The 26,815-nt window shown below is 43.5% G+C and overlaps 1 protein-coding gene across 8 annotated transcripts in view; it reads right to left on the bottom strand.

The window, feature by feature from the left end:
• Window positions 1-8,368: 8,368 nt before the first annotated feature.
• TIAM1 (TIAM Rac1 associated GEF 1) overlaps window positions 8,369-26,815 on the bottom strand; it is a 461,928-nt gene continuing 443,481 nt past the window's right edge. For all 8 annotated transcript variants that reach the window (XM_060403824.1, XM_042229680.1, XM_042229684.1 and 5 more), the window contains 5 exons: window positions 21,296-21,354; window positions 20,247-20,349; window positions 16,784-16,871; window positions 14,341-14,513; window positions 8,369-10,836 (listed from right to left, as the gene is read on the bottom strand). In XM_060403824.1, the coding sequence (XP_060259807.1) occupies window positions 10,367-10,836; window positions 14,341-14,513; window positions 16,784-16,871; window positions 20,247-20,349; window positions 21,296-21,354 (893 nt within the window). In that variant the 3' untranslated portion in view covers window positions 8,369-10,366. The remainder of the gene's footprint in view (window positions 10,837-14,340; window positions 14,514-16,783; window positions 16,872-20,246; window positions 20,350-21,295; window positions 21,355-26,815) is intronic.

Below are 26,815 nucleotides of genomic sequence, written 5' to 3'. Positions count from 1 at the left end.
CAACACGGATGGACCTAAAGATTACCATACAAAGTGAAGTAAGTCAGGCAGAGAAAGACAAATATTACATGATATCATTTATATGTGGAATCTAAAAATAATACAAATGAATCTTTACAAAACAGAAACAGAGTCACAGACTTGGAAAACAAACTATGGTCACCAAAGAGGAAAGGCAGTGGGATAAATTAGGAGTGTGGGATTAACAGATACAAATTACTCTCTATATAAAATGGATAAACAACAAGGAGTGACTGTATAACACAATGAATTATATTCAGTATCTTGTAACAACCTATGCTACTGCTAAGTCACTTCAGTCATGTCCAACTCTGCGTGACCCCATAGACGGCAACAACCTATAATGGAAAATATTATTTTAAAAATGTAAAAAAAAAAACCATATATATATATATATATATATATATATATATACATATACATATATATATATATCAGTTCAGTTCAGTGGCTCAGTCATGTCTGACTCTTTGCGACCCCATGAATCGCAGCATGCCAGGCCTCCCTGTCCATCACCAACTCCTGGAGTTCACTCAGACTCACATCCATCGAGTCAGTGATGCCATCCAGCCATCTCATCCTCTGTCGTCCCCTTCTCCTCCTGCCCCCAATCCCTCCCAGCATCAGAGTCTTTTCCAATGAGTCAACTCTTCACATGAGGTGGCCAAAGTACTGGAGTTTCAGCTTTAGCATCATTCCTTCCAAAGAAATCCCAGGGCTGATCTCCTTAAGAATGGACTGGTTGGATCTCCTTGCAGTCCAAGGGACTCTCAAGAGTCTTCTCCAACACCACAATTCAAAAGCATCAATTCTTCGGTGCTCAGCCTTCTTCACAGTCCAACTCTCACATCCATACATGACCACTGGAAAAACCATAGCCTTGACTAGATGGACCTTAGTCAGCAAAGTAATGTCTCTGCTGTTGAATATGCTATCTAGGTTGATCATAACTTTTCTTCCAAGGAGTAAGCGTCTTTTAATTTCCTGGCTGCAGTCACCATCTGCAGTGATTTTGGAGCCCCCCCAAAAAAATAAAGTCTGACACTGTTTCCACTGTTTCCCCATCTATTTCCCATGAAGCGATGGGACCGCATGCCATGATCTTCATTTTCTGAATGTTCAGCTTTAGGCCAACTTTTTCACTCTCCTCTTTCACTTTCATCAAGAGGCTTTTTAGTTCCTCTTCACTTTCTGCCATAAGGGTGGTGTCATCTGCATATCTGAGGTTATTGATATTTCTCCCAGCAATCTTGATTCCAGCTTGTGTTTCTTCCAGTCCAGCGTTTCTCATGATATACTCTGCATAGAAGTTATATAAGCAGGGTGACAATATACAGCCTTGACGTACTCCTTTTCCTATTTGGAACTATATATAGGTAACCAAATTACTTTATTGTATGCCTGAAACTAACACAATATTTTAAATGAACTATACTTCAGGTTTTAAAAAAATCAATAAATATTTGTGAAATAGATGAATTGCGTCTCTGAGGCAGGCAGTGGAATCTAGTCCCATGAGTCACTTTGTAGTCTTGATGGCGGGTGTTGTCCTTTCACTCGGGCAGCCTAAGACCCATCAACTGATGGATAGAGTTTGGGGTTATTCACACAATAAAATCCAGCAGCAGCAATGTCCAGAATGTACGACTAGGACATGCAGATGAATCTCACCAACTTCGGATGAGTGAAGGAAGCCAGCCACGAAAGAATGCACACTATCTGCTCCTGTTTACGTTATGTTCAAAAGCAAGCAGAACTAATTGATGATGACAGTCTTAGTCTGTGACAGCTTCTACAACAAAAGACCAGAGACCAGGTGGTTTAAACAATAAAAACCTGTTTCTCACAGTTCTGGAGGCTGAGCCCAAGATCAAGGTGCCAAGAGATTTGGTGTCTAGTGAGGGCTCCCTGCTCTGTTTGCAGATGGCTATTTCCCTACACCGGGTACCTCTGTAGTGAAGTATTTGTATTAGTCTTGTGCCCATTCTTTCAGCCAGACTCCAGGACACGGTGAAGGACAGGGAAGCCTGGCATGCTGCAATCCGTGGGATCACAGAGTTAGACACGACTGAAGTGACTGACATGCACACACATCTTCTTGCTGGGTCTTCAAGTGGTGGAAATGATCTAGCTCATGCCTTGTGGCACTAATAAGGGCACTAATTGTATTCATGAGGGTCCCACCCTTATGACCTAATCACCGCCCAAAGGCCCCATCTCCTAAGATCATCCCGTTGGGAACTGGGATTTCAGCATATGATTGGGTGCAGGGGGTGGGGGAGAGACACACGCAGTCCCCACAATGATGGAAGTCATAATGTTGGTGACCTGAGGAAGGAGGTAGGTTTTGACTGAAAGAGATAAAGGGAACTTTATGAGGTACAGGAAATGTTCTATATCTTGCTCTGAGTAGTGGTAAAAAAAAAAAAAAATGAAAGTGTTAGTCACTCAGTCATGCCTGATTCTTTGTGACCCCCATGGACTCTAGCCCACCAGGCACCTACGTCCAGGGAATTCTCCAGGCAAGAATACTGGAGTGGGTTGCCATTCCCTTCTGCACATGATCTTCCCAACCCAGGGGTAGAACCCAGGTCTCTGAGCAGTGATATTGCAGGATAAATATAAGAAAATCAATGGCCAAAGGACTCACTTATGTAGTGCAACTGACTGTATATCTGCTATAGCTCAATTTTTAAAATTCACTTTAAGAACATCCCTCTCCCTCTCAGAAACTCCAAGTGTGTGTCTCTTATCTAGTTCTCAGATAATTAGTAAAGCAAAACTGTTTGTCATTCTAGAACCTAACAAAGAATGTGGCCTTTTCCAGCCTGATACGGCTTTCTTTCCACCTCCCTAAGGGAATTTTATTTTTGTAATGTCAAGATTTCTTACATATAATATTCATCAAGGTAGAGTAGGGACATTTCCTAGAGGAAAGGCATTACTGTTTACTTACTTATGAAAACAAGATCCAAGGCAGAGGGTGCAGGCACACACAAAATTCCACTCCCAGAGAAGTGTTAGTAGTTCAGTCATGTCTGACTCTTTGCAACCCCCATGGACTGTAGCCTGCCTGGTTCCTCTGTCCATTGAATTCTCCAGGTAAGAATATTGGAGTGGGATGCCATTCCCTTCGCCAGGGGATCTTCCCAACCCAGGGACTGAACCCAGTTCTCCTGCATTGCAGACGATTCCTTACCATCTCTGAGCCACTAGGGAAGATATTGCGGGAGGGTGTAAGTCTTCAGAAGACAGCTCTCCATAAACAAAACCACATCATCTTTTCCAGGTTATTAGGAATAATGAGCAGAAGTGAAGTCAACTGCAATTTTTAAGACTCGACTATCAATTATAAAGTAATAATTTCAAGAACCATCAACTGATTTGAAAATTTTGGGGGGAAAAAAGTGGGGAAGCAAAGTATCAATAAAACTACGGTAGAATTCCTAAATATGTTTCTTATAAAAATTGAGTCAAGGATAGGATTTTAACTGAGAGAAATTATATATGCCCTGGATAAGATTTAGTAAGAAAAAGAAGGGAAAACATTAGTGTGTGGAATTCTCTGCATATTTGTGTTTTAGATTTCTTCATATGTGTAGAATTATGAGTAATATAAAAGTCAAGCAGAAGAAAGATTTTAGTAAATTTTTTCCTATCCTAGATAAGACAGATTGTGCAATGGGTTTTCATTCTCTTTTAACCTTAAAATCAGGGTGTATCAGACTCAGCCATCCAAATATGAATTACTGAGTAATATAGTAAGTGGCATAGGACTTTTTTGTTTAGTTTCTAAGTTATTTGCTTCTCCAGTGGATCTTCCCATAGGTTACATCCACTAATTGCTATTTTGATCAAAGCTACTGTGTTTGTTTCAAAAATCAAGTACATAAATTAAATGCACTTTCTAGGTAGCTTTTCCAATTAAGTTCTATATTAAAACTTTCTGATATACTAGTTGGTCTAAATTTACTTTCACATATTGAACAGGATGATGAATAACTTTGCAAATGAATATAAATCCCTAATAAAAACATTTTCCAGATGCTTCTCTACAAAGATCATTTTTCACTTGAAGGTTTCAAAGCACACTGGTACAAGGTCATCATCTCATTGACAAATTGATATGTACATCAGGTTGACTGAGGTCCTGGCTAAGGAGAAGGAGGAAGTAGAAAGTGACCATTAATTGAGTTACAGTAGGTTTGTTAACCCACATTAGAGAGGAAACAGACTCAGAAGTGTTTGGTGTCTTGCCCAGGATGATAGGGGTGGTAGACAAAAATATCAGGGTTCAGCACACAGGCATCTGGGCCAAAATCCATCACTTTCTATCCATCCAGCTTCCCTGGTGCTCAGTGGAAAGGGAAGAGTGAGAAAGCGTGGAGTGCCCTCTAAGATAATCCCAGTTTCTCAGGCAACTGTTTTCAATTTTTTTTCACAGCAGCTTCCCAAGACAATTTTCAAAATTCATGTAACCTATTTGACATCTAAATGTTTTCCATTATTAAATCATTTCAAAGGATGTCATTTCTGGCTATGTACATTGTTTCAGCAATGGTCCCTAATGAGTCTCACCTCCCTGGATCCAAACATTTGGGCAGATCCTTCCCAACCTGCCTCTGGATTTGGTGACATGACTTGTTTTAGCCAATGGGATAGAAGCAAACAAGTCAGGAAGGGGCTTGCAAGTGGGGCTTGGCCCCCGTGCACTTTGGAACCCTGAGGCCACCACCATATGTTATAGATTGAATGTCTATGGAGAAGGCAATGGCAACCCACTCCAGTACTCTTGCCTGGAAAACCCCATGGGCAGAGGAGCCTGGTAGGCTGCAGTCCATGGGGTCGCTAAGAGTCAGACACAACTGAGCAACTTCACTTTCACGCATTGGAGAAGGAAATGGCAACCCACTCCAGTGTTCTTGCCTGGAGAATCCCAGGGACAGAGGAGCCTGGTAGGCTGCCGTCTATGGGGTCGCACAGAATCGGACACGACTGAAGTGACTTAGCAGCAGCAGCAGTCCCACCCTCACCCCAAGCCCCTGAAATTCATATGCTAAAGCCCTAACATCCAAAGTGATGGTATTAGGAGGTGGGGCCTTTGAGAAGTGATCAGGTTTAGATTAGTTCATGGTGGTGGGACGCTTGTGAGAGAATTAGTGCCTATTAAGGGCACTAACAGAAGAGAAATGGAGCTCCCTTTGCACATGCTTAGAGGAAAGGCCTTGTTCATTGCTCTGTTGCATCGGACTCATCTTTCTCTCTCCTGTGGTGAGAAACTCCCTGAGACTTGAAATCCACCAGTTATTGCCCCTTCCCGGTTCTAAAAAACAAACAAACAAACAAAAACTTTCTTTTTCCACAGTGGCTTTTTAAAAGACATCATGATTTGTTGCAAGTGAAAAAAAATTTCATCTGGCCACCCATGCCTACCATGATTTTCTATTCATTCCCCAAACTTAAGGAATCTTGTTCTTGGAGTTGTAACCACTTTCCATCTGCTAGAATTCATTAATGAGTTGTTCGATTCTTGTCCACTTGAGACAGAGCTTGATCCTGTGACATCTCCGTTTCAACTATTAAGTCTTATTTAAACCTAAGAAAAGGTCTATACGCCCTTGTTTCTTTCAAAATGTCATTTCATCCATTAGGATGTGCTGGAAAGAATGGATTGGCCAAGCATGTCTGTGATATAAAATTGATTTTATCACCACTATAAAAGCTCAACTTTCATTTAAATCTGGAGGTAAAACAAGCAGCAGCATGTATAGGGTGAAGGATATTTACAATTCCTGGGGTTTTGAAACGGGGAGTGCTTTGATGTTCAACTCACGTTACCCTAAACACCCCAAATCCTGTAGACTAATGACCAAATATTCCAGTAAAACTGCATGTGGGCTGGAGGAAGCAGGATGGAACACAGAGAAGGTCAAGCTCACCAGGCATATCCAGCCCAAGAATCTAAATACATGCTCAGGTGAAAAAGCCAGTTTCCCACGACAAAGCCATAGGCATTTCTGTGACAAAGAGAAGACACCACATAGGAATTAGAATTTTGATTAGAAGACTCACCAGAAGCCAAACAGGTGTACAGTGTCCTACAATTCAGAAATGTGCATCAAAACCTTTCAAATGCATATAAATGTACACAAAGTTATTTCTTGGACTGTACTCTATGGACATAACTGGACTCCTGCACAAAGAATATGCTACATGAATGTTCACAGTATTTTTAGTGATAAAAACTAGAATTCTTACTGTCCTTCAGCAGGGAATTGGGTATATAAATTATAGTAAATCACAGTCCATCCGTTAAGATGAATTACTATGTAGTTAGGACTCAGAGTGATACAGATCTATTTATAATGTGATAGGAAAATGCCCACAAATTATATCATAAAAGCTAAAAATCAGATTAATAAAACAGTATGAATTAATAAAATAGTATGAACCCACTGTGTATGTGTGTCTGCATACATGTATATATTCAATTAAGATGCTAACATCTTAATTGAAAGTGAGAGTGTAATAATTAACCAATGTCTAAAGCTCAAGGCAAGGATACCAGGCAGACAACACCAGCACAGATTAGAACACAACACAGGATGTTCTGTTTAAGATGAAGACACTGAAATTAGAAATGAGGGAGCTCTTAGGAACAGCCCAGGAAACCCCAAACCCTCAGAAAAAGAGATTATGTCCTGAAGCTAAAGAGGATGGAGCAACTCTGTTAGGATCCCACTGGATTAAAAAACCCAACTTTGGTCTGGTCTGAGTACAGAGCACATTGAAACTACATGAAAAGTCAGGGTTATGTTCTATGGTGGTTCCTGATTTTAAAATATGAAGAATCCTGGATTTAGGTTTTTAAACATGTGCCACGCCTCCCCCGTGCTGTGCTTAGTTGCTCAGTCGTGTCCGACTCTTTGTGACCCCATGGACTGTAGCCCGCCAGGCTCCTCTGTCCATGGGGATTCTCCAGGCAAGAATACTGGAGAGGGTTGCCATGTTCTCCTCCAGGGGATCTTCCCAACCCAGGGATCAAACGCAGGTCTCCCACATTGCAGGTGGGCTCTTTACCACCTGAGCCACCAGGGAAGCCCAACCTGAGAGTAACTGGCTAAACAGATGAGTGCTATGTGAGCACGTGGAGACTTGAGATGCTGAGGAACTGCAATGTTTTTTTGTTCCTGTTAAAGCTTCAGACTCCACCGACAAATATCATATGATATCACTCATATGTGGAATCTAATTAAAAAAAAAAAAACACAAACGAACTTATTTACAAAGCAGACTCACAGATTTCAAAAACAAATGTATGGTTACTAAAGGGGAAATGTGACAGGGAGGGATAAATTAGGAGCTTGGGATTAACATACACACGCTAAGTGTTAGTCGCTCAGTCATGCCCGACTCTTTGCAACCCCATGGACTGCAGCCCACCAGGCTCCTCTGTCCATGAGATTTTCCAGGCAAGGATACTGGAGTGGGTTGCCATTCCCTTCTCCAGGGGAATCTTCCCGACCCAGGGATCGAAGCTAGGTCTCCTGCATTGCAGCAGATTTTTTACTGACTGAGCTACAAGGGAAGCCCATAATCATAGACAATCCACAAGGACCTAATGTAAAGCATTGGGAACTCCACTCAGTATTCTGTAATAACCTATAAGGGAAAAGAAGCTTACAAAGCATGAATATGTGTATGACTGACTCACTTTGCTGTACACTGGAAACTAACACAACATCAACTATACACCAATAAAATTTTTTTTTAAGTCTCGAGCTCTATCAACACCAAAAGATAAATGCCTTTATCATCTCACGGGTATGTGGAATCTAAAAAACAAACAAACAATAAACCAAGCTCATGGATACATAGGACAGATTGGTGGTTGCCTGAGGTCGGGTGGAAGATGGGCAAAACAGGTAAAGGACATCAAAAAGTACAACTTTCAGTTGCAAAATAAGTCATGGGTATGCACTGCACAACATGGTAACCGCAGTTGATGACATTATATTGCCTATCTGGAAGTAGCTAGGAGAGTGGGTCTTCAAGGTTTTCATCACAAGAAAAAATATTTTATAACTATAGATGGTGATGATGTTAACAACTTACTGTAGTGATCAGTCTGCAATACACATATTGTGTTCTGTACCTAAAATTAACATAAAGTTATATGTCAATTACACTTCAGTTTAAACATACATACACTAAAAACTTAAAGGACCCCCAAGCCAGCTTTCCCTTGATGGTCATGATAATTATTTAGAAAAACAAAAAGGCATCCTTAAGTATTTTCTCCCACAAACTCCATCCATCCTTCCATCCAAAAAAGCACAGGACCGTCCACTTTTCAATATTTTTTTATTGTTTGTTTGACAGGCATTTACAACGTTCCATTCATAGACCTAAAAACATAAAAATAGACCTTCTTTCAGCTTATAAAAGAAATATATAAGAACTTTTGACATAGACACGTCATGACCTTATGTACAAGAGACAATGGCACCCTCTCCAAGCACCAGACTTTCCAGCATTTTCAGACAAACCCGTTGCACTGGGACTGGTCAGTGGGCCTATTAGAAGCCTCCGCTTCAGTTTTCCACCCAGACACAATCGAATTAGAGATGATATGGAACAATGCAGTGATACAAAGGGTATAGAAACCATTCTAAAGCTCTTTAAGAAAATCAGAAGATATAGCAAAAATTTAATAGAATAAAACTCTCAAAAGATCAAGCTCAAAGCCCTGGAAACCCGAAAGGGAAGGGACACGGTGGGGAAGCAGGTAAAGCAAGCAGGGGCACAAGAGCGTGATGTTCTGAACTCTCTATTGTCTGGAAATATAAATTCATGACTGATCTTTACAAAATATAATTCCTAAAGCTATATAAAATTCAGGTCTTTAAAGTACCTACTGATGTGTCAAACACCAAATAGATATTTTCCCCAAAAAGAAAGTTTTCATATTATTTAAACCTTTTTTAGGAAGTGGACATTGTGAAATGGGAAAAAAAAAAAAAAAAGCTATAAACCTTTAAAAAAAATTTGAAAGTGCTTTAAATTGTTTTTGTTCATCCTGTTTGGAAATCTGTTTAGAACATTAGTTGTTTTCTTTTTTTTTTAGCATGTTTACCCTGTTTGTTGGCATGAAGAAAGTGTTAAATACAAGACATGTTTTTGAAAAGGTTGTTTTGTTAAGAGGTTTGGTTATGGACTATCAGGGAAGGGGTAGGTCATCTATGGATGGAGATGTAACTATGATGGGAAAACCAACGATCACCATGGCAACCCCGTGAAAAGGAGTCTCCCCTCCCCCGCCATGTGCAACAGACACACACACTGCCCATTCCGGTGTCACGTTTAATCCAACCAAGCTCCCGTCTCAAATAGAGATTCAAACATTAAAAAAAAGAAAAAGAAAAACTGCTTCTTGGGAAAAAAGCTTCTCCTAAGCATCTTGTTGGCCTTTCATATATAAATATAAAATCACCACACCTCACTCTCTCTGCAAAAGGTAAAATCCTCATTCTTTAAACTCAGAGTTACACTAACACTGTAAAAGTCTCATCTGTTTGTGCCCCCCTGCATCTCAGATAAAATACAAAAAATAGTGTTTTTTTAAAGTGATAAATTTGGATCTCTTTTCAAGGAGTTTGGCATCTTTATAATTCTATGCAAAACTAGAACTTCCGAACACCGACATCAAGTAAGACCAGCCATAGACTAATACAGAAGAGGAAAAAACGGAAGAATTTTAAAAGGCTCATCAAAACATAAAGCTTCACCCTCTCCTCACACATTCTTAAAATACAGATATTCTCAGACATTTAAGAGGGAAAGGAGAAAGAACAATGCGAGCTGTACAGTTGCTTTGTTTTCCCAACTAGGAAGTGGCTCCTGGATTAATTTCAGATAGAGTCCTTATTCATTTTTTGTGTGCTATCCCTTAAGCTAATCTGTTGTACATAGTTCAACTCCTGGGGTAATTTGCTTTCCAGTGCTATAGAATTTTTCTTTCCTTTTTTTTTTTAAATTCTTTTAGGCCCTGATTGAGAATAAATAAAAGCCCTTAGTAATAATATACAGAAGCTCAAGCTGATTTGGAATTCTTGAACAATTCTTTCCGATGTGGTTAAAAATGATCAAGTTGGGTGGCTACATGGCTTTAGAACAAAGTCAGCTGCCAAAACTGTGCAAGAGTGCGACTTAAAGGGAGCTTTTCTCCGCCCCCCCCACCCCCCGCCATCGTGGGTCCCGTTGGGGGAGGGGGGGGGCGGTGGAGTTGGGGGGGGGCAGGAGACGTATCTACACGGACTCGCTACGGATGGGGAGAATGTGACAGTCAGATCTCAGTGTTCAGCTTGCGGGAGGGGGCAAAGTCTTCGCGCCTAACCCAAATGACCTCCTCGCTCGTACTCTCCGGGCCTCCGTTGATGCCCGACAGGGCGGCTTGCTTCTTGAGCTGCGTCATGCGGGACGCGTGGCTGTCCAGGGGCTTCCGGCCTCTCTCCCGCTGAGTGATGGAGGCAGCCTGAAGCCGCTCCTGCAGGTCTCTGTCCGCCGCGGCACCCTTGGCCGACTCACAGAACTCATCATCGTCACTGAGGATGTCTGTCTCCTTGATGTCATCCTGCTCCTCATACTGAGCAAGATCAAACTGTTCCTCCACCCAGCGGTCAGTGTCCCCGCCACCGGGGGTCTGCTGGGGGTCTTTCTCCGGGCTGCTGGCGGAGATGGCATCGGAATCAATGGTAAACCTGTTTCGGGCCAGTCGCCGCCTCCTCCTCCCAAGAGACTTGCTTGGGGCGGACACTGCACACACACACAAAAATATAACAATAAAACCCCCACATGCTTTACATGTGATGAAAATCCAGAAAGCAAATACAAGCTAAAGGAAAGGAAAAGACTACGAGATATGCATTTGGGGCCTGGGTATCATTTGGGGCTTAGAGTCCAGTCTGTCTCATGGGGCGGGGAGGGGGGCTTTACCTGGCACAGATGTCTGGACTTAAGAGGATATTCTAGTCACTGAATGGAGGGAAAGGAGGTTGGGGGTGGTGATAGGGACGTGGGTGGGTTGTAGGTTATGTGGAAAAGGGGATTTGACTCCCTCTGAAATAATCCAATTCTCTACCAGTGCACCTGGGAGGCAGGTAATACAGATTCCTGCTGTTGTCAAGTCCACCACTGACCCTGGGATTAATTAGCGCCCTCCTTCCTGACCATGGCCTGCGGCACAGTGCTCTGAGGATCCCCGGGGGCTGTCCTAGAGTCATTTAGCAAGGATGGAGATGCTTTCAGCATTTTACTGTCTTGAGAGAAATCACCATGTTGTACCAAGGAGGGAAAAATACTGGTCCAAGTTACATTGCTTTCTGAATGTCACATTTCCTGAGGATCTTCAGGTACCTTAAGGGCGCACCGTTGTTTCTGGAGAAACTACAGAAAAGACTGGGTCTCAGAGACGTCAAGTCCTCTTTCTGACAAAACCTCAGGTGAAACTGAGGCTAAAGCAACTTTGAGCCTTAGTCCCTTCCTGACTCTGTTCTATGTATCCCCAATTTCTCTTCCACAAAGCGATTAAACTACTAGTGCCTGAGTGGAATGAGAAAGGAATAATACAACACTCAAGCTGCTAATGAGCAAAGTGCAAAATAAAGTGACTAACAGTTAAGAAAAACAAATCTCTGTATTCTGTATTTTCACCTCACTGCCCTCTAGGAAGTCAGTATTACTAAAAACAAACAAAATACGCCACCCAGTCAAGCAAATAACCACACAGACACACAGACACACACACACACACTAAAGACACATCCTCCACAAACAGTGAAATGTACCATGTGCTTTCCCATGGGGGTGGGGAGCCTAGACACCAATAAGGAGCTGCTTTCCTGAAATCTGTGCCCCTAAATTCATTAAGCTGCTTCAGGGCTGCAAGAAGAAAGATGACTATTCATAATTACTGACAAATATAGCCTTCACTTCAAATAAAGCAGGTGCAAGGTCAGTAAGCTGGACAATGATCTAAATTGGCTCCCATTCTGACCATCCTCTGTCTCAGATCCCTGTGTTTCCGACATCAATCCTCTCATTCAAGGTAGGGAATGAAAAGCACTCCCGGAAAAACAGAAAACAGAAAGAATAAAAAAATAGTACTACTCCATTGGAAAGAAGCAAAAATTATTGTTCAATTTTACCTTGATATCATCACAGTGGAGTCTGACTCTCTCCAATCACTATATTAGAACTGCCTTAATTCCAAACTGGGATACTGGAAATATTTGTCAAGGAGATGTGCTGGCTGAAGTCTTTAGGGGTAAGGAGTACTAATGTCTGTATTCTGAAAACGTGTCAAAAGCAAGATGAGTTGATGGATGATGGATGGATATGTGGTAATGAAAATATATAAAAACGTTAATTACAGACAGCAGGTAGGAATGTGTATAATTCTTTCATTTGTTCTATATGTCTAAGAATTTCCATAAGATAATGTTGAAAAACAAAAAAATTTGTAGTTGGATCACTGGCAGACATTTGGTGAAGGGAGGCAGAATGTTTGCCTTTACTGTTCTATTCAAACAAGAGCAAAAGGAAAAATAAACTAGCTGGGTGTCGTGAATCACGACAATGAGCAAAAAAGCATAAGAATCTATCCTTTACTAAAAGAATAAATAATAACCTAGCCAGCCCTATGGGGTTCCAAGAGACAATCTTTGACTTGAGTACTGCCATTATTCACTATTAAGACTGATTAGCTAGTACAGTGCTGACCCACTCAAACACCATTTTCAAATCATCTACTGTGAATGATGAGAGTGAGGAACTTCAAAAGCAAAGTGATAAAGACTTTCTTCAGCCAAAAATGAGCCATTAGGCTCTGACATCAAGGCTTTCTCTCTTGATATTCAAGATAACAGAGTAGGTTGTAGCAACTTTGTCTTCTTTCCAAAGGGATCTCAGCGAGAGAACTCCTGAGTGTCCCACAGACTACAAATGCTTAGTTTCAAAGTGAATGGAGCTCTATTTAACTTTAGGTTCATCAATTAACAAGTAACACCTGGCCAATGACAGGTGGGTTTTCCTGAGGTTGGTACACATAGTCCCAATCCTAATTAAATATATCTGGAAAGTGAAAGAAACAAATGAGATAATTCCAAGGTGAAATTCTCTGCTATGAGCTCTAAAGGGATGAGCAAAGCTATTTAATACATGAGGACTCCAGGAGAAATCGTGGATGGGGAAGTATGGATACTGGCAAGCCCAGAAGAGTGCTAGGTGTTCACCGTACCAGGTTTCCAACACTTAGCAACTGATTGAAGACTAGATGTAACTAGCCCCTTTAACATCGGCTAAACTTAAGGTACTTAGAATGTAATATACCCTGTCAAGCTAGGCAGGTTTTGTCTATGAAAACCTTCAACCATTCACAGTGCCATATCTGCCTCTTCAACACAACTGAGAACAGGCAGAAAATTCACCAGAACAGAAGGCGTTTTGGCGAATGCAAAGGAAGCCTCTTTTATTGCAATGTTCTCTGCAAAATTTTGGACTGCTTCTTAAGAAAGGAGTGATAAAAATGTTAAATCTTGATGTCTTTAATACCCAAGTGTTATGAAAATATCTTTCTTCCCAGATAGATTTTAATGCCATTTACAGGTGGTAGTATTGCTCTTTACTGCTTTAAAGTGATATAATAAGTCCTAAAAGAGTATTTACTCTGGGACCATTTAAATTCCAGATTCTTCTTTTCTAATAGCAGCTCAAGGCTGCCCCAAATCAACACAGAAGCTAAAATTAAAGTTGCAGGCACAGGTGAGGGTATCATCTGACGGGTCATCTGATCTACCAAACATGGCCTCCCTACTGAGAACAAGTCTGGCTGTGTTTCTGGAGGACAAAGCCACCGTGTTCTCAGAACGGTGGGCTGTGACCTTGCTGAGACATCACACACTGCTTTTTTTTTTTTTTTTTGCTGGACAAAGCTGGCTGTCATGCAAAGCAGCAACTCTCATTCGGCAAGCGGGCTAAGACAGCCCCTCCAAGTAGGAGAAGGTGCTTACTTCCTAGCTCGGCGAATGAGAGGGGGAGCTCACCAGCCAGGAGGAGGAGGGCAGCCAAGGGAGAGCTTGAGGGAGGGCGAAAGGCTTAAATCAACGGAGGGAGGCAAAGGCAGGGAACCTCACACCAGGGAAGAATGTACTCCAACATTAGCCCCCACAAGGCCACATCTAAGTCTTGTTCAACAAGGACGTCAGTTCTACAGTGGAGCGGGGGTGACGGGGATTTTGAATGTCTGAATCCCCACAGTACCTGCCCTGCTCATGGCCGGCCTGGCCCCTTTCAGCGCACACAACCGCTTTCCTCCAAAAGGGACATATTGCTGGGACGAGGGAAGGCTCTCGGTCTTCAGGAGCTGTCTTCTGTGCTTATCTCGCAGGATGGAATGCACAGCCTTCAGGAAATCCTTTCGGCTCTCTGGGGAGCTATGAAAAGAAGATTTACACGTGTTGGGGAAACAGCACTTAACACATGGAGAACTTCTGATGCTATCAGGTACAGTCAAGCAAATATCCCGAGGACCAAAGTTAAAGATGGGAGGCCACCACTCCAATTTCACTGCCAAGGAGCATTTTCATCGCTGGAGATAAAGAACATGTATTCCTTTCCCTTTATGCTTTGTGACTCATCTCCTGCAACCAATTTGGGACAGAGCACCCCATTACTGAATAGATTGATGGAGAGATGGATTTTATGGACAGAGTTGCCAGACTCTGCTCTCAGTACTTAAGGCAGAGCCTTTCATTCTATAGCATTTTTACAGACAAAGGAACCAAGAGATTCCTGCAGCTCTGCAGCGCCCCTGAAATAATGTCCCAACACCCTGAGCTTCCTCTAATTTGGCCTCCTTGTTAACGCATTACTGACTGGGGAATTTCTACAGAACCTAACATCTGTGGCCAGTGATTTACTAGGTTGGCCAAAAAGTTCATTCAGGTTTTTCATCGTATCTTACAGAAAACTTGAACGAACTTTTTGGCCAACTCAATATCATGTAAGCGAAAACTGAAACGACTCCAGTCAATAACATTTGGGCAACAAAAAAGACCTATTAATACATCTCTGGTCAGTAATGTTTTAAATATATCAATGCCTCCCAGGGCACATGCCAACATGAAAATATTAAAGCTACGTTGTTAAGAACTGGAAAATCTTCCCAAGTCCCAATTCCCAAAGTACATCCTAGGTCAGTTACTTTTCTTGCTAAGATCTCAATATTTTTACCCAGGTAAGTTTTACCTGGTATTCCCTATTAACAATGAATATGGCATCTCTGGGGCAGGCTCATTGGACCCTGTTGATTTAACAACAAAAACCACAAAATCACAAGTTTGCTCATAACTTTTCTTCCAAGGAGTAAGCGTCTTTTAATTTCATGGCTGCAGTCACCATCTTCAGTGATTTTGGAGCCCCAAAAATAAAGTCTGACACTGTTTCCCGTCTATTTCCCATGAAGTGATGGGACCGGATGCCATGATCTTCGTGTTCTGAATGTTGAGCTTTAAGCCAACTTTTTCACTCTCCTCTTTTACTTTCATCAAGAGGCTTTTAGTTCCTCTTCACTTTCTGCCATAAGGGTGGTGTCATCTGCATATCTGAGGTTATTGATATTTCTCCTGGCAATCTTGGTTCCAACTAGATAATGTGGTAAGGGAGCACTACACGTGGTAAGGATGGTGCTAAACCACACATAGGTTATTTGAAAACAATTTCTGTTCTAGTTCCAGCAGGTTCCCAGGATTTGGATTTATTGTTCCCTGTCATCCAACACAGACAGGTAAAGCAGAAATATAGAATACAGGCTTTGAAGTCAAACCCACTGAGCTTGAACTCAGAGTTCATTTGCTATAAGATTTCAGCAAAGTAGCCTCTATGAGCCTTAACACCTCATTTGTAAAAATGGAATAAATACCTCAGGCTGATTAACTGAAATAATGCAGGAAAGGTGCTTAGCCTAGTTGATGTTTGGTAAATGTGTCTTCTTACTATATCAGCAGTCACACTGTAAAATATTATTAACAACCATAAAATATTTATTCTGTAGAGAGTATGGGCTGCACTTGAGAAAAGTACAATTCTCAAATTCTCAACAGCTCAAAGAAAAGGAGGTGAAGGAGGAGCAGAGGGGAATGGGGAGGGGCGAGTAAGAATAAGAAGAAATAAGTAGAAGCCCATATCATAAGCTCAGCTTCCACTCCAGATGTGCAGGTGAATCCAAGTCACCTGTGCCAGCCTCCCTAGGCTGAACTTTCTCTGCATGATGATGAATCCCTGTAACACTCCCCTCCTCCCCGCTGACTCCCCCACCTGTTGCATCTCAGAGACGTTACAGTACAAACTGCACCCAAACCCCAAAACCAAGCGTTATTAAGACAACCATGTCCTTCTAACCCGCCAAATGTACACAGGGGAAGGATGCCCTCATTCGAATGTTGGATATGTATGAAAATTCCAATTTCCTTTTAGAAAGATACTAAATTGACCAGGTTACTGTCTGTATTCTAATAAAATTAATTGATCCAATGACTCTTACTCAATTAAGTGTTAAGTACTTTCTCAAATGTACAGGAAAAAGGATATAGCTTCTAAGGATGCACAGGCTGGTCCAGAGAACCCAGAGGGGTTGGGGACACCAAGCACAGTCACACCCCTTCCCCTGAGCAGCACAGCCCGCACTTCACAGCTCCAGGCTCACCTGCAGCACAGGTGGAAGACCCTCTCCGGCCTCCCTTCAGACTCCGACTTCACATGGACAATTTCACACACAGCATTTGCTTCTGCATCTAGGTAAATTAAAACAAGGATGAAGGAGAGTATGTTTCAAAGAAATTTATTTGCGTTTTTATAAAAGCATCTTGCATGCTTTGGTGTCAAGATTAAACAGTGCAGAGCTGCCTAAGACCAAAGCAACTTCATTCCTGTCCTGTGATCTCAAGAGGCCAAGTGATTGAGAGCTTAATGGGTGCAAAAGAAAAGAACGCTTGGAAAATTTCCAGTTGCTAAAATCTCCCTCTGGATGGTCTAAAAGGACAATCAGTCAATCATACTGATGGAAGAACTGACCCTTTAGCTTCACCGCCTGTTTGGCTGAACTATTTTAATTAAGTAATTTGTTGTTTTGGCAACAGTTGGACGAGATGGAGCCCAAGATTCCAATGTAGGCCAGTGATAAAGAGAGGCAGGCCCTTTCCATCAGCAGGACAGCCTTCCCACTGTGAACAGGCCTGGTGCCCTGGACAGGCATGTCCTGGGAATAAATGGGGCTCTTCTCTCTCAGTCTACCCATAGAGCCCAATCTGAGTGAAGCAAAAATGGTATCTGAGACGGTAAGAATAAGCTATATTTAGCAGTAATCTCTAAGTCTTTCAGTGCCTGAATATCATATTATTTTACCATGTTATTCATTATTAGTGTTTATAAAAGAGACAGTTCATTGCAGGCCCACTGAACTCTGCACGTTGTGAAGTCTCATGCTGACCTAGTGGTTCCACACCTTGGTCACAACAAACCCTCATCACACCCACGTTATTTAAACCCAACTGTTCACTTTCACTTTTCACTTTCATGCATTAGAGAAGGAAATGGCAACCCACTCCAGTGTTCTTGCCTGGAGAATCCTAGGGACCAGGGAGCCTGGTGGGCTGCCGTCTATGGGGTCACACAGAGTCAGACACGACTGAAGTGACTTAGCAGCAACAACTTAGCAGGACCCATATAAACTAAGTTTCACAAGTTCTCCCAAATACAGACAAAAATCTAGAAATTTCCATCTTCTGATTCTCAAATCCACTGGCATGCACTTCATAAGGAGATGTGTTGGCTAGTCTTTACAACTCCATGAAAATAAGCTTTCATCTTGATGATTTTAAACTTGATTTGAGTGAAAACCCGAGGATGAGAATGGAATGTCACATTCACAAAGATGGCTTTGTTTTCCAAACTTATGATCTTCACGTACAGTCTTCAAGGAAGGCAAAATTCCTGCCTGAGATGGGCCTTTATAGTATGCTGTAAACATGGGCTTTTCCAGATATAAACCAGGCACAAGGAAACACAGGAACTAGAAAATTCACAACCTAGGGTTGCAAAGTAAGACAACACTAGTATTTAAGAGCCCAAACTTCAAAATACTATAAGAGTTGTTTATAGACTTAAGATTTCTAGGTTCCTGAAAATTCATCTGTAAATCAATTTTACTAATCAAATCAGAGTGAAAAAGCAACAGGGTAAATCTCTGGACCAGAAGGTTTGCCAGACAAATATTCATAAGGCAAATAGTCACCCCCAATGCATTTACCAGTTGTGGTTTTTGCATTTGAGTTCTCTTTGTGTGACGCACAAGAGCTGTGAAGGAAGCGATTTCTAGTTTAACTTGAGTGAGTAACTGAAGGTTTACCAAATACTGCAGATGGTTTGTCCTTAAGACACTGGATTAGGAAAGAGTTGGTTCTATAAGGACTGAAAGTGAAAGTGATGTCGCTCAGTCACGTCCGACTCTTTGCGACCCGTGGACTGGAGCCCATCAAGCTCCTCCATCCATGGGATTCTCCAGGCAAGAGTACTGGAGTGGGTTGCCATTTCCTTCTCCGGGGGATCTTCCCAACCCAGGGATCGAAGCCAGGTCTCCCACATTGCAGGCAGATGCTTTAACCTCGGCACCACCAGGGAAGCCCTCTGTAAGGACTACAGCCAATTTTATGGCTGATGGAGGGGACCAGTGCAAATGGGGAGAAGATGAGTGATGCCAATCAGACACAAAGACCTGTGGACTCATGTTAGATGCCAGTGTGAAATGAAAATATCTCTTGCCATGTCAATAAACAAGAAATGTCATAGCCATCAGTGATTTCTGGCCTCCAAAGGTGAACGAGGGCTCCCAAAACTGCATTCCAGAGGATGCTGCCAGCCCCTACAGTGACTGCTGAGGAGCTGGAGGAATGCAAGAAGCAAGGTGGACAGGGAAACAGGGTTGACCCCAGATAGCTGAGGCGCATAGGAAAGGAATGCATTCAGTGAGCCCAGAGGCTTGCCTCTTCCCATACACAGAATGCTAAATTCTTAACCTGATACCTGATCTTTGATGTTCAGACTGTCTGCTTCTGTGGCAAACTTGTATATAGCCTGACTTCCCCTCTTGCCTCCTTGGAGCAGGTTTCTCAGAGCTACTCAGATGCTGTCTCCTGGGCTCGGAGTCCTAAACTTTCCCACCAAATAAAGTAACTCTCTACCTTCAGGCTGTGACTATACTTCTTCATCGACACCAGCAACACCAAACAGAAGTCCAGATGACTGTGCACCTGCGGAGGTCCACTTTCTCAGCCTCTCTTCACCACCAGAGGGCTGCACCTGCTGTCCAGGTGGGACAGGGATCAGAGTGCTCCAAGAGTTTCCACTGGACTCCAAAGCTGCTCCTTCCAGGGTGCGCCTGGGAGAACCACCGCTAATTGCTCCTTCCTAACGCAGCCTCAAATGAAGCCCTGGATGGGCCCCGAGTCACAGAAACACTGCTATTCTAAGTCAGTACCATGCTGACATTCGCCTCTCTTCTCATGCACTAAAGCACCATCTAATCAAGTACTGAGTTGGCCAAAACGTTCAAGACTGTCCATAGCATCTTACTGAAAAACCTGAACAAACTATTTGGCCAACCCAATACATTCATCACTGACAACTGGCTTCACTTATATTTGGGAAATAGAAAAAGTGACATTTCATGCTTATACAAAGATAAAGATTTTTAATGCTTCAGGAAAAAAAAAAAAGTGTATTCAATGGCTTCTTTTTTGTGCTTTGGAGGCCTTTTGGGGTCTCTCAGTTGAAAGTCCCAGTAAGTTATTTACATGGGCTTCATCTGCTCACGGTCTCAAAGATTCTTTCCAGAAGTACAAGACTCACTGCTACTTAGGTGTGTCACTGTAAAGTTATTAATATATTTAACAGACTAAATAGAATTCCTTGGAATAGCAGTAAAGGCATGACGTCCATTCACTTAGATCATTTAACAAATAGTTGGGCAAATAAGAGGCAATGAAGAGATTGAGGGAAAGGAGACATAAGCAAAGAAGAAAAAGGACGGTGGGGTGGTTGGGGCCAAGACCGTGGATTCAGAGAAACAGCTCATACATAGAAAGATGTACCCAGCCCATTTCAGAGTTTACCTGCACTTGCCAAAGCGCGAACTTGCAGAGCCTCAGTAGGAATCATGTGTCGAAATCGGAAGGGGTCCCAGTCCTCGTAAATTGAAAGCCTGTGTGATCCTACCTGTACGGAGAGAAGGAACCAGGTGCATAAGATCCATGTCTCAGTCTGGACCAGACCCGCACACTTTCTAAACCAGTGACGCTGTAGACACAGAACAGCCCTGCGGTTAGGGGGTGAGGAACTAGGAATGCAGGATTAGCAGAGGCAAACTACTATATACAGGATGGATAAACAACAAGGTCCTAGTATATAGTACAGGGAGCTGTATTCAATAGCCTGTGATAAACCATATGGGACAGAATAAAAAAAGGAGTGTCTATATGCATATAACTGAGTCGCTTTGCTGTACAGCAGACACTGGCGCAATACTGTAAACTCAATTGTACTTCAAAAAATAATAAAACTTAAAACATTACTAAAACTAATTTTTTTTAATTTAAAAAATTAAATTGTTTTAATTTTCAAAATAAAAACAGCAATGCTGGAATCCTGGGCTGCCCCCGCTACCAGGCCCACAAGCACTTCTGTTCACCCACAGCAGCAAGCCAGAGGCCAGGTGAAAATCTGCTGAGGGTGTGCAAATGAGCTTGCTAACCAAATTCAGGCAAAAGAGAGACACAAGGAAAAGGAGGGGAGGAACCCAAAACAAGGACAGAGAGGGGACAGGAAGAACAGGGAGGGGATAAAACTAGTGTTGGAAAGTTCTGGCCAAGGTAGGTTCAATAGTTATTTACTGGGTTGGCCAAAAAGTTCACTCAGGTTTCTCCATGTTATGGAAAAACCCCAACGAACTTTCTGGCTAACCCAGTATTTTATGCTCTAAATGTGAGCCGCCTACAGGATGGGCAATTTCCTCAAATGCTCAGTTAACACCTCAAAAAAAAGAAAAAAATCATAAAACATTCAGGCCTGACACAGGTTCAGAATTATAATCACACAGAGCCAACTGAGAAGCAGATAGAAAGGGGAGATGCTTTGAAACTGTGGGTGAAAGAAAAAGTCTTACAAGTTTCTTCTTCTGTTTGGTACCATCTTTATAGACAAGGACCACGGCAGTTTTGAAGACTGGAAAAACATAAAATGAAGGCGGTTATGGCACGTAAGGCGCTGGGTTTTCCCCTTCACTTCAATAACTTGTGGTAACAAACACTACAGTTATGAAGAGGACAGACAGTCCCCATGAATGAGCTCCCCTTCCACCCTCCACTCCCTCAGCACATCTGAGAGACACAAAAGCCTGTTCAGACAAAATTTTCCAGGTCCCAGATAATACAGGAAGCCTCTACAGATGGAAAAAAACCCTCCTGCCCCACTGGAAACTTTGGGGGTAAATATATCTTTCAACTATGCTCTCTCTTCAAGCTTCAAACTTCAGCTTATACACATTTAACAAAAATGTACTAGTTTAGCAGCTGAAGGAGCAATGCAAACATCAATAGTAATAATAGTGCTTAAGGTAATTTCTATTTCTATAAATCAAAATGATATTACACAGTGCTTATAATTCATAAAATATAATTCTTTTAGACCTGAATAAATAAAAATTGGTTTACTAAGAAGAATGCAATTCTACTTCTTCCAAACAGGATGAATCATATAAACCATTTCAGGATTTCTCTAGGAGTCCAGTGGTGGAGACTTAGCCTTCCAACTCCAGGGGGTGCAGGTTCGACCCTTGGTAGGGGAGCTAAGGTTCCACATGCCTCTATGGCCAAAAAACCAAAACACAAAACAGGAACAACACTGTAACAAATTGAATAGACTTTAAAAATATGGGGAGAAGATGGATGAAACAGAGAGTAGCACTGAAATATATATATTACCATATGTAAAACAGAGAGCTAATGGGAAGCTGCTATATATCACAGGGAGCTCAACCTTGTGCTCTGTGACAACCTAGAGGGGTGGGATAGGGTGGGAGGGAAGTTTAAGACGGAGGGGACATATGTATGCCTATGGCTTATACATGTTGACGTATGGCAGAAATCAACAAAACATTGTAAACCAACTGCCCTCCAATTAAAAATAAACTTTTTAAAAAGGTTTTAAAAACGGTCCACATTAAAAAAAAAACAACGAAGCTGTTTTTAGAAGCTAGGAGTGTGTTGTTTTATTCTTATATTCTTTGGGGGCGAGGTGGAGGGGAGGCGGTAGAATGGTGTTATGCATAATCTTCCATAGAATACCTTAAGCAACGCCAAGCACATTTAACAGTCAGTGATTCTAACTCCTCCTGGAAGAAGAACCAGTGGCCAGCACAACAGTGGTGACCCCAGTCCATCGCTGGCTCTCTGAATCAGGGTCTCTGTCTCCCTTCGCACTCTGACCCCGAGTCACACTAGGGACCCCATCAGTTGCACAGAGGGGGCACCCTTGGGTTCCAGAAACACAGAATTCTCAGGGACAGGCCCCCGGGCTCTCTACAGACCAACCCAATCTGTCTGGTTCCCTTTTCATCCTACCCAGTTAGGACGGGTCAGGGGTGGGAAAAGAGGGGATAGGGTACAAAGAAAGGGATCCCAGCCACTGAGTCTGGGCTGCCTAAGCACCTGACTTCATAAAAACCCCAGAGGTTAGACCATGAGGTTTCCACTGACCCCAGGAGGCCACAGCAGCTCTGACAGAGGACGTGTACTAGCGCCTGAGGAGCCCTTGGTCCTGACCACGAAACCTGCAGAAATCACAGTGGTCAGGACAGCAGGTCCCTTTAAAAGTGAGGAAGCTCCCCTCCAGGAGAGGGCAAGGGCGCCAGTGACCTTCATCTCCAAAGACCCACCACCTCCTTGGGACCAGAGCTCAGCGAAACTGCTGCCATACTACCAGCCTGCCTCGGTCTACCTGGACCATCTAGGATCATCGTGGGAGGACCAGAGTGGACCTCAGCCCGGCCTGTGAACACCTCTGCCTTGATCCCTCCCTGATCCATGGGGTGACGCTCACTCAACCAACTCCAAGTGTTGCTCATCCCTTCAGACACAGCCTTGACCTTCAAAACTCCTGGCTGCCCTGGCCAGCCTAAAACACTCGCTCCATATCCCAGAGGATGAGCATCTAACACCCTTCCAGGGTGAAGCCTGAACAGATGATGTCTGTTCTTCTTTTAAAGGTGATGATCATCAACCCTGAGCACAAACTAGCCTTCCTGGGAGTAAAAACATCAAGGTGCTCTGTTGGCAGCCGGTCAACTTCAGTTTCAGAAGAAAAGCAGCACCATTTCCTGAGATCAGAGGTTCCAACGGAAACAAGACAACCATGCTTTAACCCCAAAGCTGCCTGCTCAGTGCTAATTACTTCCCTCATAGCAACTCTTCCTTGTTTCAAAAATGCATTTCTAAGGCTCTGTTAGTTCTGCCTTGCTACTTAAAAATCACACCGAAACTGCCAACATGTCACCTTTTAAGGACTAGGAATCGTAACAAAAAAATAGCTCATTATAATGACAACAGTCTGTTTATGCGTGCTCAGTCGCTCCAGTCGTGTCTGACTCATTGTGACCATATGGACTGTAACCCGCCAGGCTCCTCTGTCCATGGGATTCTCCAGGCAAGAATACCAGAGTGGGTTGCCATGCCCTCCTTCAGAGCCAAACACACACACACTGCCCCTGACCTGGGCTTGTGTCACAAAAGCCCCAAACCTTAAAATTGGCATTTTCCTGGACCTTTTCTATCACAGATTGGCAAGCTAGGGCCCACCCGCTTCTGCTCAGCCGACCAATGTGTTGCCCATTTGTTCACATACTGTCTATGGCTGCATCTGGCTACATATGGCCTCTGGGTCTGCAAAGCCTAAAATATTTACTCTGTGGCCTTTCACAGGGTAAGTTGCCAACCTCCCGGTTTCTCCCACTCATATGATTTTCTTATTCTAAATCTGTTTATTTCTAACAGCAGAAAGAAAGAAAGTGAAGCCGCTCAGTTGTGCCCGACTCTTTGCGACCCCATGGATAGTGGCCTGCACCAAGCTCCTCCGTCCATGGGGTTTTCAAGGCAAGAGTACTGGAGTGGGTTGCCATTTCCTTCTCCAGGGAATCTTCCCCGACCCAGGGATCGAACCCAGGTCTCTCACATTGTAGACAGATGCTTTACCGTCTGAGCCACCAGGGAAGTGGCTCTATCAGCAGGGAATCTGTAAAATATAGGAGATAGGTATGAAAATTTTCAATGCTAACCTCTGGTATGGTTCATCTGGGTCCAGAATCACAGACAGGGAGAGAGATGGTTTAGGTCGTTTCCTTCAGAATCCTACATCCCATAAATGACCTACTAAGAAGTATCAGAAAGCTCCCAGACCTCTCCGCACAGTGGATAAGGATCTGCCTTCCAGTGCAGGGGACACGGGTTCAATCTCTGGTCCAGGAAGATTCCACATGCCAAGGAACTCCTTAGGCCACGTGCCACAAGGATTGAGCCTTCGCTCTAGAGCCTGGGAGCTGCAGATACTGAAACCTGCACGCCCTAGAGCCCGTGCTCTGCAACAAGAGAAGCCGCCACAATGAGAAACCCACGCACTGCAACTAGAGAGCAGCCCCTGCTCTCCACAGCTAGAGAGAAAGCCTGCACAGCAGCAAAGACCCAGCGCAGAAAAAAATAAATAAACACTTTAAAAAAAAGAAAGGGAGAAACTGCCATATTAGAAACAGAACTATGAAGGATGGGAAATGAACCAAACAGTATCCCTCCCCCTGCCAGAAATACCCACTCCTATCAAAAACCGCCAGCATGTAAAACTACCCCACTAACTCCTTTGACTATCATACTTAGTAACATGTTTTTCCTTTACACTTATATGCTATTACTTTCAATTAGATGGCATCAACAGCTACAATAATGGCTCTTTGGAATTTTTAGGGATATCACTAAGGTTTTCAATGAAGGCTGAAGGATCTAATTAGGAAATGCAATTAATCTTTGTATTAGACATTCTGATTTTAATACCACTGGGATGTTCCACTTGGGGATGAGCTGTTCACATCATACAAGAAAAGAAGAGTTCAGTTTAAAAAGCAGTAAACAGAGAGAACAAGATGGCGGAGGAGTTGGTGGATGTGGAGTTCATCCCTCTCCACATATACATCAGGAACACACCTTCAGACACAGAAGTGCCTGCAGAACACCAGCTGAGAGCGGCCAGGAGTACCTGACCAGCAGAAAAGAATATATAGAACCATGCAAAACTCGGTAGGAGGAAGGAACTAGGGGGAAAAACAGGAGTGTTAGAGGGACTGGACCTGCCCTTGGCGGGTGGGGGAACTGAGGCAGGGGTCCAATCCCCGCATCAGGGCAATTGTCTAAGTCGGAGGAGAAACATTTAAGGGTGAGAGTGAAACAGCTGATCTGCAGCAGCCTAAATGGAATGAGAAGCAGACACTCCTTCCACAGCCATGCATACCCCAGACAGGGACGCAGGTCCCCTGGAAGGTGCAGCGGCTGGGAGCTGGAGTTTAGGGATTGTGGAGCGATCCTGCTCTCTGTGGAGCAGGGCGAGGACTGCTGTTGACTGCGGAGAGACAGATGGAGGGGATGTGAGGGAGGAGATTGTGGTGGGAAATGCCTGTGTAGGAAAGCCAGGCAGCCATGGAAGCAAGGCAATACTGCTGAGTCAGCGTAGGGGGGTGGCCATCACCACAGCCTCTCCCCGCCAACAGGCCAGCTGCTGAACAGAGAGGCTGGCCCATCAAACACCTGAGGCACTGAACTAGAGAGTAGGACCCCACCAAGGGTGCCTGTTTGAGTGCCTGACACACCAAACTACAGAGTAGGACCCCAGCCCGGGGGCCCCTCTTTGCGCCTGATGCACCCAACAACAGAGAAGGACCCCAGGCAAGGAAACCCTCTAAGTGTCTGAACTTGTGGAGCTATGGGGAAAGACTGGCCAAAGAAGCATTCTGATCATCAGGTACAAGAGGCTTGGGAAAGGACTCTGATAGCGCCATAACTCCTGTGGCAGAGGTAGTCTGTGTTCCTGCACACTTGGCGCCACCAGGGTCCCCACAAGCCAGGCAGCTGCACCACCTTCATGCTCATCAGCTCTCACCGGGGCAGAGCTGCCACAGGCAAAAAAAGTCTCGTGCCTATGCACGTAGGGTCACTCCGGTCGTGTCTAACTCTTTGCGATCCTGTAGACTGTGGCCTGCCAGGCTTCTCTGTCAGGGAGGTTCTCCAGGCAAGAATCCTAGAGCGTACTGGCCAATACTGGTTTCCATACCCTTTTAGAGCACTATATTTCCTGCTGCCCACCTGGTGCTGCCAGAACCCCTGTGAGCCAAGCAGCTGCACCACCTCCACAGCTGGCCCCCATGGGGCACACCCAAGTCTTCCAGGGCAGGAGCAAACCCCAGTGGACGACCCACATGCAGAGTTGGAAATAAAACCACAATTGAAACCCAGGGGCAGTGTGACTAAGGAAGAAGACCCAAACATTCCCACAAGCTGTACAAGCTGCAGATTAAATCCACACAATCAACTAGGCAGACTCTGTGTCTATGGAATATATAAAAGGACATTGAGAGCTCCCACAAAAGAAA

This window comes from Ovis aries, chromosome 1, assembly GCF_016772045.2.
Source record: "Ovis aries strain OAR_USU_Benz2616 breed Rambouillet chromosome 1, ARS-UI_Ramb_v3.0, whole genome shotgun sequence".
Classification (NCBI taxonomy): domain Eukaryota; kingdom Metazoa; phylum Chordata; class Mammalia; order Artiodactyla; family Bovidae; genus Ovis; species Ovis aries.
The sequence above is the reverse complement of the archived record's forward strand: the minus strand, read 5'-3'. Positions and strand labels throughout refer to the sequence as shown.